Genomic DNA, 12,098 nt, shown 5'->3' on the forward strand with positions numbered 1-12,098 from the left:
TACTGCAGCTGTTTTGATTATTCCACAATGGAAGCGACGGAAAAGGCCCTCATTTTGGATGAGTAAATAAATATCTTAAAGGAAGAAATGATACTATAATCATGGCCTAAGTTGTTAAGCTGGTCCAAAAATTTTGCTCGATGTCACGATCAGGTTTTGAAATGATATTACTGTTCACTGGGACAGAAATTAGTTAAAACAGTACTTTTTTGTTAAGCAGTTCCAGCATCTACCAGACTGGCTATAAGTTTAAGGTTTTTAGTCACTGGTTACAGCTTTCTAAGTTTAAGATTTGCTTTTCAAGTGTGAGTTCTTACTATTTCACATATTATACAAGAAGTTTCCCGGGGATTGCGAAAGGCTGTACAAACTCATCTTTTAGTTATTTTTGTTATTAATTTAATGTATTAGTAATTTTTTTTGTAATCAAATCCCTTTCTCAGAAATAGCTTAATAATTCGCCCCAGCTATATAAAAAGAGTCCAAGTGATTTTTCTAAAAAAAAAAAAAACTATTAGTACAGCTTAAAATCTGAAAGATGTCATTATTGCAACTCAGAATAGTTGTTATTTCGCATTATATGAGTTTGATAGCTCAAATGATTCATTTACAACAAAGAGAGAAGTTCGGCTAAGATAAGTTTTTTGTTTGTACTGTAAAGTTAATGATTTGTTGGTTGTCCCCTTTTTACAAAAGAAGAGCGAATTATATCTGCTTTAAATTATTCATGATTGATTGGATTATCAGTACTGAATATGGCATGTAGAGGTAGGGAGAGGAAGGCAAATAAACAATTTATTGCTGTTACTTATGCTTTTTTATTAACATATTTTAAATCTACTTTATCAGTATAACTACGTTCAGGCATTTGATAATGTGAATTTTCAGTGTATGATCAATGATCTTCTGTCTCCAGAAGATCTGAAGAGTAAGTAAATGTGAAATCTTTTCCGCTATCGTTTTGGTTGGTGGTATTCACAATTGAACGAAGACTTTCAGAGCTCAAGTTTGAACTACTAGGTCCTGGAGTTGACGTGATACGGGAATCGGCTAGTGAAGAAGTATCCATATGGTAAACACTCCCAGGTGCAGAGGTATCTCTTGTCACATGTTGATCACTTTGGCTGAGTTGAGCCTGAGCAGATAGGTTGTGTGTTACAGGTGTCTGGTAACTCGGGTAGAGACCAGTAGCTGCAGGTGCTTCAGGGTATCGGTGTGAATTAGAAGAAGATTTAAACCTAGAAGGAAATGGGCCTACTGTAACATCTTGGCCCATTTCCATCTCAAAAAGAACATTATTGACTCGCATTTGAGCAATTGCCTGTAACCGTGGTTCCTTTAAGTTCCTGATGCGTCCTTCCACATATTCCCCAAAAGAAGTTAAGTGATCTCGTTTTTTAATATTTTGTGTGATATTTCGGAGCATGTAAACAGCCTCTTCTACTAGTTTAGTTTCCTCAGAATGAAATTGTGTTGCCTTTTTTCTATCTTTCATCGATTCAGTTTTCTTACTATCTCCAACTACAAGTCTCTTGCTGTCATCAATCCGACTGGTCTGTAGCGTACTTGCTACGGAGTTTAAGGACCTATTTGACGACTCATCAATCTGTTGCTCCTCCTCATCACTGTTATCCTGTAGTAGAGTCTATAATAGAAAAGTAAAAAAAAAAGTTTGTTATTTCGAAATTAAAAACACATTATGTTTATATTTGTACAGTATTTATTTCCTTTCAGCTTCCAACATCAGAGGTGGAGTGGTTAAAGACTGAACTGGATCCAAAAACTATTAGCACCCATTTTGTTGTAGTACTGGGTTCAATTTAAGAAAATTGATAATGCAGTTGACATATTTGGGCAAAGACAATGTAGTTAAATAATTTTAATTACGACATTATTCAGTGACTCTATAAACAAGCTTTCTATAAATTAAAATACAGTATTAGAAACGCCAAAAAAATATTGTTACAGTGGCGCCATTGTACGTTTCTATCATTTAAACTGCACTAAACACAAGGTCATGTTTCAGTACCTTCATTAAGGGTTGTTTACCAGTGGTCAGTACTGTCAACATGGGACCGAAGAAAGATGAACATTCATCCTCTGTTCGTGATAAAGTTGTGTTACTGCACTCACAAGGAAGAAAACTACAGAGAGATAGGTAGAATACTTTATATAAGCTTCTCTACTGTGAGATTTATAATACGTAAACACAGAGAACAAGGATTCACATGAAACAAGCAGAGATCTAGTCACCCATGTAAAACTCGCATATCGAGAGAAAAGAACCATCATACGTTTAGCCCAAAAGGAACTTACAAAAAGTGCTGCATCTTTATCTGCTGACATCCCAACATATACAGTAACAAGATGGTATGAGCTCAGACAGTACGGAATATCTTGAATAGTGCTGATATTCATGACAGGTGTTCCAGCAAAAACCGTTAATTCGGAGGTAAACAGGAAGAAACGCTTTGAGTTTGCCAAGAAATATTTCTGTACCAGAAAACCATTGGAATTTTGGGACTCTGTCATATTCTTGGACGAGTCGAAGTTCAATTTGTTCTGTCTGAAGGACGGAGGAAATTGTGGCGAAAACCTAACACAGACTTACAACACACAGTTTCAACAGTAAAACATGGAGGTAGACATATTATAGTTTGGAGGTGAATGGCATCCTCGGGATTTAGAAATCGGGCCTTTATTGATGGGGAAATGGATCAGCACAAATTCATTGATGTATTGCGGGATATTTTGTCCCACAGTGTGCAGAATCTCGGGCTGGATGGGGTCTTCCGTATCCAACAAGATAACGACTCAACAGAGCCCAGATTTGAATACCATTGAGTACCGGTATTTATGAGAATATCTTGGAAGAGAAAAGGCCAAGCGCCGTCCGTCTAATAAAGAAAAGTTTCAGAAGGTTCTTGGATGAATGATCTGAAATTTCCCCTCAAACGGCGAGAAATTTGGTTATTCATTCGTGCTAATAGCATGCACACAGGATACTGAAAATACATTACAGAGACCTATTACGTGTAAATGTGTCAATACTTTATTTTTAAGAATAAAATGGATTTCTTTTGTAAATAGTTATTTTGTGTTACCGGTATTGTGTTGTGATTTAAATGAAAGATTTTTAGTTTTACATTATATTAAAGAATAAATATATTACTTTCTTAAATTTTCCCTGTGTACAGATCTTACAGGAAAAACATTGAATGTGCCAATACTTTTGGGTGCCAGTACATGGAACTTTTCTGACTGTACTGTGGCGCTTGATGAAAAGCACGTTGTCATTGAATGTCCTCCAAATTCTGCCAATCCTTACTTTAATTACAAAGGGATATTTAGTGTAATCTATTCTATTCGCTCTTGTTGCTGGCAATTACTGTTTCCAATTCGCGAGTGTAGGGACGCCTGGACGGATGTAAGATGCTGGAGTTTTTCAGAACATTTTGTTGTAAGCGGTTCTTACGAGATGGCGTACTTGAAATACAAAAACAAGAACCTTTACCAGGGACTGAAATCTCTTTGCCTACGTTTTTGTTACTGACGATGCGTTTCCATTAAATGAACAAATGCTTAAACTCTATCAGATTTTGTGCTAGGGTCCCCTAAAAAAAGGTATTTAATTTACTTACAGGCCAAGTAGGGCTCGCAACAATGTGAAAAACTAATTTGAATAATTGAGGTCCGTTTTCAGGGTATCAAAATTCCAATGCAATTGAACACAGGCACTACTTAAAATTTAGTTCTTGCCTGTATTCATATTTCACAACTTTCTTCGAAGGAGTTGCGATTTAGTTCACATGTACTGCCCTCCAGGTACTCTTCACTCTTAAGTGGATGGAAGGTTGTTAAACGGATGGTGGAGAAAATAAATTGCAAATTATAAGGAATGCAGAACCTAGAGAGAACTGCAAGAAAAGCAATAAGTCCTAAATATATCAGTTTTATAGACTACTTCATATCTGATGTTGGTTCTGTTCCTTGCAAGATCAATACTTTTAAGTATTTCAACATTTATTATAACATAGACTGCAGACTTTTTAACACTAATCCCTGAATGAAGCGGACTCAAGGTATTATATTTTGGTAGAAATGTCGTCTTTAAGGGGGAAAACAATGAGTATACTTGTGTACAACTAGATGTTTCAGGAATGACGTGATGTTCGGACGTTATACCAACGGTAGAGGATTTGTGATACAAAAGTTGATAAATATGACAAAAGTACAGATTTCTATAACTAACAAATTATTATTATTTGTACAGTAGTTTGGTAGATAGTATTTTTCTTGTGATATGAAAAAAATGGAATTATTCATTGCAATTTACGTACCGGTAATCTAAAAATCAGCGGTGTTCACAGACGGTTGATACAAGAGCATTGCAACTCTGAAGGACATAATAACCAGCTTAAAATTTTACAAGTGGAGGAACAGAAAGAAACATCCTTACGTCATCGTTTCCAAGTAATCAAACAGAAATGTTTGTAGATTTATGTCATCCATTTGTTCGTCCTGCTATCCTATTTCGAAAACTTTAAAATTCTTGCATAAATAATTCCTATAAAAGTTGAAAAACAGATTAGATTCAAATGATTCGACATTACAAAAAAATATGCGGAAGTTTGCTATAAAAAGTGATAGATATATAACAGATAACAAAATTTTGGTCGTAATAGACGAAACCAAAGATTTTGCAAATAGATCGGTAGCAAACTCCATTGAGTTCATTATGACCATAATCAATATTGCACTATTAATATTATTGTAGAGTATTTTTACAATGTGGGAAAAAATAATTTATTGTGACGTTTCTTATAATTTATATTGTATTTTAAAGTAGGCCAATGGAATGAATGATCAGCTATATTAATAATATTATTTTGGTTTATGATAAAATATAATATAGGCTCGTTATCATTTATTTATATTCTTCTTTCTCACTTAATTTAATAGGAAATGAAAATAACGAACGTATTGTGAGTGTATTGCGTGTGTGAGTGTGCACAGTAAACTCTCATTATGGCGACAAGAATTACTTAAACATAAATTTCACATACACGTCAATTGACTTCAAATTTATATAGTGCGGTCGTATCACGCTTGATCCGAAGAACGTGGAAAGATCCCAACCGCTGATTGCTTCATGCTTCAAGGCTTCGCAGGCCTGTATGTTACCGGTCGTTGCCACAGCTTAGTACAGTCTGAGATGTTAGTGATAGAATACGTGTGTGCTGGCGTACTTCTTTTAAATACGTACATTCGAAGATTATGTATTGTGCATTAAATTAGGTGTTTAGATAATTTAAATGCCGGCTGAAAAGTTTACTCTACAACAGCGATTATTTATGTACCAAACTTACGTCAAAACAGATTCATGCCGATAAGTGTGCACGCAATTTATAGAGAAATTCCCTGATATTCGACCTCCAAATAGAGGTGCAGTTCGAAAACTTATCATTAGATGAAGACAAACGGGATCGCTGAATTCTGAAATCGTAGGCCAAAACGAAGGGTTTTAACAGAAGCAAAACTTGATATTGGTGTATCACTTGAACGTTCTAATAAATATTTACGTCGTGTTGCACAAGAAATAGACGTATCACAAACTTCAGCACATAGTTAGACTAAACTTTTAAAATTGAAATCTTACAGAGTTACTGTAGTCCAAGAATTACAGCCGCAGGACAACGAAAGTCGAGTGAATTTCTGTAATTGGGTTTTACAAAACATTGTTAACGGTATTTTTGATCCACATTTAATCATTTTCTCTCAGTTTCATTTACGTGGTTATGTATGTTACAGAACAATAGATTCTGGTGCACCACTTTCAGCAACTACTGTAACACAGGTTAATGAAATAGAATGATGATAGTGTGCATGGCATTAATTAATGAAAGTTATGTGAGTGCGATTGCGGATCTAAAATGCAGCGTATTACCTCGCGCTCTACAGGCTTGCTCCTGCCCTAGTTCTTCGGATCAAGTGTGACGCGACCGCACTGTACTACGTACTATGTTGTCTTTTACCTCGCTCTTTTTTTTTTAATTATGATTTATTTAAAGACGCTCGCAACTGCAGAGGTTATAGCAGCGTCATTGGTGTGCCGGAATTTTGTCCCGCAGGAGTTCATTTACATGCCAGTAAATCTACTGACATGAGCCTGTCGCATTTAAATACACTTAAATGCCATCGACCTGGGCCGGGATCGAACTCGCAACCTCGAGCACAGAAGGCCAGCACTATACCGGCTACGCAACCGAGACCGACTTACCTGACTATGCATTCTGTTCACCAAGACGTATTTGTAAATATCGCTTCGGTTGATTTCGAATGCGGTCTGTACTGAACCCCATTGTGATCTGTGTTTAGAAGACAATTAATGTCCATTGTAGTTAACTTCGATAAGTGTGTTTTTTAGTAGGTTAGTTTACGACACTTTATCAACATCTTAGGTTATTTAGCGTCTGAATGAGATGAAAGTGATAATGCCGGTAAAATGTGTCCGGGGTCCAGCACCGAAAGTTACCCACCAGTTGCTCATATAGGGTTGAGGGAAAACCCCGGAAAAAACCTCAACCAGGTAATTTGCCCCGATCGGAAATCGAACCCGGGTCACCTGGTTTCGCGGCCAGATGCGCTAACCGTTACTCCACAGGTGTAGACGATAAGTGTGTTAATAATACACAGTCTGTTTATAAGTAACAGGGGAATTATTTTTATGAGTTGATATTAAACCTAATGTACTTAATTAATATTTGAGGAGAAAAATTCGCTCCGGCGCCGGGGATCGAACTCTGGTCCTTGGTTCTACGTACCAAGCGCTCTGACCACTGAGCTACGCCGAATTTAATCCACAGCACCGAATCGAATCTTCCTCCTTCAGTGTTTCCCTTTGTGGCCTGAATCCAAGTTAGGCATATATGTTGAATATATGTCTAGTGTCAACTGCCATTATACTAGGAGCGCACTCAGTTGAGTGACTTATGTGGCCGGGATTTCGCAGTTATGATGCACTGCTGGCTGTGAGAATATTATGGATTTATTAATTTGTCCTACAGAATAATCTCTGTAATGTTGACAATATAATGGCGGTTGACACTAGACATATACGTCAACATATATACCTAACTTGGAGTCAGGCCACAAAGAGAAACACACCGGTGCTGTGGATTTAATTCGGCGTAGCTCAGTGTTCAGAGCGCTTAGTACGTAGAACCAAGGACCCGGGTTCAATCCTCGGCGCCGGAGCGAATTTTTCTCCTCAAATATTAATTGCCAACATTAGAGATTATTCTGTAGGACAAATTAATAAATCCATAATATTCTAATGTAATTAAGATTTTGTAAAAATAATTATCAGTTAAGTAATACTAATTTTCAGTCTTAAACTCGAGTTTAATTTCTTTTTTCTGACCATGCTGGTAAAGGTGAGATTTATATTTCCAGTAGTCTACATTTGAGAAGGCAGGAATCATCTCACACCCTCGGCTCTCCTCACTGCGCATGTGCTAATCTTCTGTGCCCCGATGTAAGCATAAAATCGAGCTTTCACAAGGAATGTAACAAGGTTAGTGGGTTAGTTGAGGGGATATCTAAGTGACGTGAGGCCGAGGATCTTAAAAAAAACTTAAATTTAAATTACGGTTTATTTAACGGCACTCGCAACTGCCGAGGTTAATCAGCATCGCCGGTGTGCCGGCGTTCTTTTACATGCCAGTAAATCTACTGACACCTACTGACACGAGCCTGTCGCAATTAAGCACACTTAAATGACATCGACCTGAGCCGGGATTGAACCCGCAACCTCGAGCACAGAAGGCCAGCGTTATACCAACTGCGCTACCCAGGCCGACCGGAGGATTTTAAATCATTGCAATCTTTTCACATATTCCTCGACCTCACGTCACTTAGATATCCCCTCAACTAACCGACTTACCTCGTCACATTCCTTGTAAAAGCTCGATTTTATGCTTACATCGGGGCACAGATGATTAGCACATGCGCAGTGAAGAGAGCCGAGGGTGCGAGATGATTCCTGAATTCTCAATTGTACTGTAAATAGAAATCTCACCTGTTAAAGGAAAGTTGAAACTGTATATTAAGTTCTCGTCTGTAAAAAAAAATTTCACTGACCAAATGTGGCCTAGATATGCCTAACTTTATTGTTTTAGCTTCAGCAAGACAGGTATAAACTACAGAACACTTTCCAAATATTGGAAATTGTTCGATATGTCAAAATGTATATGTTTAAGAAGAAAGAGAGAGAGATATAGAAACAAGGCCATTAGGGTAAATATTTTAAACATGTTCCTAGACAATTTTATAAATGCCCTGAAAACAGAAAAACTTAAAAAAGAAAATTAAAGAAATGTTATAACGATCCCAACTGTATAGATTTTATTATCATATCCCTCTCTGTCTTTTAATTTATCTATTTATCTTATTTTACAAAATTGTAACTAACGAAAATAATTACCTCGTTTATCACATCGTCTCTCGAAATCCCGTCCTCTGCAATCTGTGAAGACTGAGCAGCCTTAGGAACGTTGAATGTCTCTCTTCCACACCAATTCTTCTCCCCATCCAGAATGAAGAGTAAATATTTGTATAAGAACCATATGGGTTCAGAAACTACATCATCTCGCCCAGAACCTGATTTCTTTTTCTTTGCTTCTGCGTGAAGCCTATGAAAGTAAGACCTAAAACTTTTGATTTTGTTGATGACTGCTTTTCTAGTTCCCAGCCCATACTTTTCAGCCAAAAACTGATGGGCATCCCTCCTTTTCTGACGGTCTTTATAATCCGGATCTGAGAACCGCCAGAGACAGGAATAATTCCTGTAGTCCTCAATGAACTCTATGCTTTTCTCATTAGACCACTCCATCACAGTCCCACACAGAGATAATTATAAGAAAAATATTCGACAAACTGATGGAAATGCACCGCAACTATACAAATATTCGTAACGAAAACAGCAGCTCCTACGCAAGACCTGAACTCAACTGACGAAGAGGCATGTAGTTGCCATGTCTCATGGTTGCAGAGGGGGAGACCCACGCAAACATGCGCGAAGGTCGTGCGCACACATTTTATTCCTGCCTCTCGCTGGCCTTGGCAATTGCTGCTTGTCTCTCATTATTCCTGCGCAGTTGCAAAATTGCACTGTCGCAGCCAGGAGTGTCAGTTAATTCCATTCTGTGAAATTGCTTCCTTAAGGTCAATAACCCGTTAAAGTTTCTATAATTAGTCGCAGAGTTTTACTATTTAAATATAGGGGATATCTGGCTGTTTGTATTATGATGCTGATACAGCGGCTTTGTTCGTCAACAGTTGTCATTGTTCACACCTTAATTGGCAAATATTCTGCATGTACTGTGAATAAATTTTAATTTAAAAGTTTACGAATACAAACAATAATTATAGGGAAGCAATTAAATGTGAGAACATATTACAAGATTTTCCCGGTTTTTTTAATAACATTACTTTATATAATTGGATTATTTATAAGAGTAAGAATTACGAGAACATGTTACATGATTTTCGCTCTTTCTATGAAAATAAGTTAACATTAAATTATGTAATTTGATTATTTATAAGGGTAACAATTGTGAGAATATGTTACAAGATTTTTCCAGTTTTCATGAAAATAAGTTGTTGTTGTTGTTGTTGTTTAGTCAACTGTTCGAAGACAGTCTGAACCTCGCAAGTGGTACCAAGAAGATACCGCTTATGAGGCAACTAGGCCAGGAGATAATGCAGTAGGGTGGCCAGTTCCTTTCCTCCTCCATTGCATACATCGCCTACTAGCTACATATTACCCTACTCAGACTTCAGATGCATATAAACAATTGTTCTTCCACTGAAATTATCAAGTGAGATGTAGGCCTACTGCCTCATAATAGATGTACATATCAGCCAGAATCTCAGAGGATTTTATATAATTGGATTGTTTATAAGAGTATCAATTATGAGAACATGTTACAAGACTTTTCCAGTTTTTATGAAAATAAGTTAATAACATTATTTTATATAATTGTATTATTTATCAGAATAACAATTGTGATAACATGTTACAAGATTTTCCAGTTTTTAAGAAAATAAGTAATAACATTACTTTATATATTTGTATTATGTATAAGAGTAAAAATTATGAGAATATGTTACAAGATTTTTCCAGATTTTATGGAAATAAGTTAATAATATTATTTTATATAATTGGATTACTTATAAAAGTAACACCTGTGAGAACATGTTACAAGATTTTTCCAGTTTTTATAGAAATAAGTTAATAACATTATTTTATATAATTTGATTATTTATAAGAGTAATAATTGTGAGAACATATTACAAGATTTTTCTGGTTTCTATGATAATAACTTAATATATTTACTTCATATAATTGGATTATTTATCAGAGTAACAATTGTGAGAGTATGTTACAAGAATTTTCCATTTTTTATGAAAATAAGTTAATAACATTATTTTATATAATTCGACTATTTATAAGAGTAACAATTGTGAGAACATGTTACAAGATTTTTCCGGTTTCTATGAAAATAACTTAATATCTTTACTTCATATAATTGGATTATTTATCAGAGTAACAATTGTGAGAGCATGTTACAAGAATTTTCCAATTTTTATGAAAATAAGTTAATAACATTATTTTATGCAATTCGACTATTTATAAGAATAACAATTGTGAGAACATGTTACAAGATTTTTCCGGTTTCTATGAAAATAACTTAATATCTTTACTTCATATAATTGGATTATTTATCAGAGTAACAATTGTGAGAGCATGTTACAAGAATTTTCCAATTTTTATGAAAATAAGTTAATAACATTATTTTATGTAATTGGATTATTTATAAGAGTAACAATTGTGAGAGCATGTTGCAAGAATTTTCCAATTTTTATGAAAATAAGTTAATAACATTATTTTATATAATTGGATTATTTCTAAGACTTCAAATTCTGTAAACATCAAATTGGTTCGATAAATTAAAGATTTATTTGAACAAATATTTGTAAACCGTTCCTGAAGCAGAAATCAGTAGATTGAGTTTGGAGTTACACATTCTGCACCTCAAAAATGTTTTCTACTGTCAGTTTATCAGTCTCATCTGCATTTCGAGTGTTCTGTTCTTTAGCTTATAAATATGAGAAGATAATACTTTGAACTACCTTTTTCAGAGTTATGTAACATAGACATATGGTTTCTGAAGTAATTTTATTTTTACTCGACCAGTACGGCTGCTCTCCCGTCGCTAAAAATACCAATACATTGATTAAAATACTTTGTTTTTCATCGAAAGTTACCACACTTTTACTTGAAATATATTAGCGAATTTGCCTAGTAGTGTAGTTACTCATTAGTTATCAGCAGGGATAGGGATTTGGAGTATTATAACGAATGGTGAAACGTAGTATAGATATTCGTAACTCAGTGACTGTCAAGCGAGCTGCATGGACGAGTACAGTTCACTTCATACAAACTTACACACAATGTTCTGTAAACGTATTGCAGAATAAACATATGGAATAGTTTAATGACATATAGTGGCCTACAGACATACTCTGCATTTCATTTTGAACTACATGTGTTTTTCGTGGCAACGCACAAGACCCCAATAAACAACATTACAAATATACATAATTAAATATCAACCTCTGCATCCTCGCGTGTCAATGGAAATGTGATGGTTGATAGAGAGTTGTCTTCTGTATGGAACTCGCCTCTGAATATGTGTGTTTTTCTGTCAGGAGCGTGTTAAATTAAAACCTTTATTTACAATATCATGAAATATGATAATATGTATGCAACGTATACTACAGTATTTATAATATATGCAATATACTTCAATATTTGCAACATACTAGCCTAATACAGTATCATTAAATGTTGAACAAAGTGTAGAACCAAACGAAATGGCATTTTCAATTAATGTTATGTTTTGTTGATGAAACAATTATTCCTACTGTGCCTTGTTATAATAAATTGTAAATATCATTTTCAAAATACAATTTTGCTCTGTTGCAAGGAAAAACTCCGCCCTACATCTGCAGAGACAATTGGAGAGTACTTG

General features: G+C 35.3%; 1 protein-coding gene across 1 annotated transcript; it reads right to left on the reverse strand.

Annotated features, from left to right (window-relative positions):
- Window positions 1–820: 820 nt before the first annotated feature.
- LOC138695296 (uncharacterized) lies at window positions 821–8,975 on the reverse strand. Its single transcript, XM_069819725.1, has 2 exons — window positions 8,486–8,975; window positions 821–1,645 (listed from the first exon to the last, which is right to left on the reverse strand). Exons 1-2 carry the CDS (start codon window positions 8,891–8,893, stop codon window positions 896–898), a joined length of 1,158 nt encoding a protein of 385 aa, XP_069675826.1. The 5' UTR covers window positions 8,894–8,975; the 3' UTR covers window positions 821–895.
- Window positions 8,976–12,098: the final 3,123 nt, after the last annotated feature.

This window comes from Periplaneta americana, chromosome 2, assembly GCF_040183065.1.
Source record: "Periplaneta americana isolate PAMFEO1 chromosome 2, P.americana_PAMFEO1_priV1, whole genome shotgun sequence".
NCBI lineage: Eukaryota > Metazoa > Arthropoda > Insecta > Blattodea > Blattidae > Periplaneta > Periplaneta americana.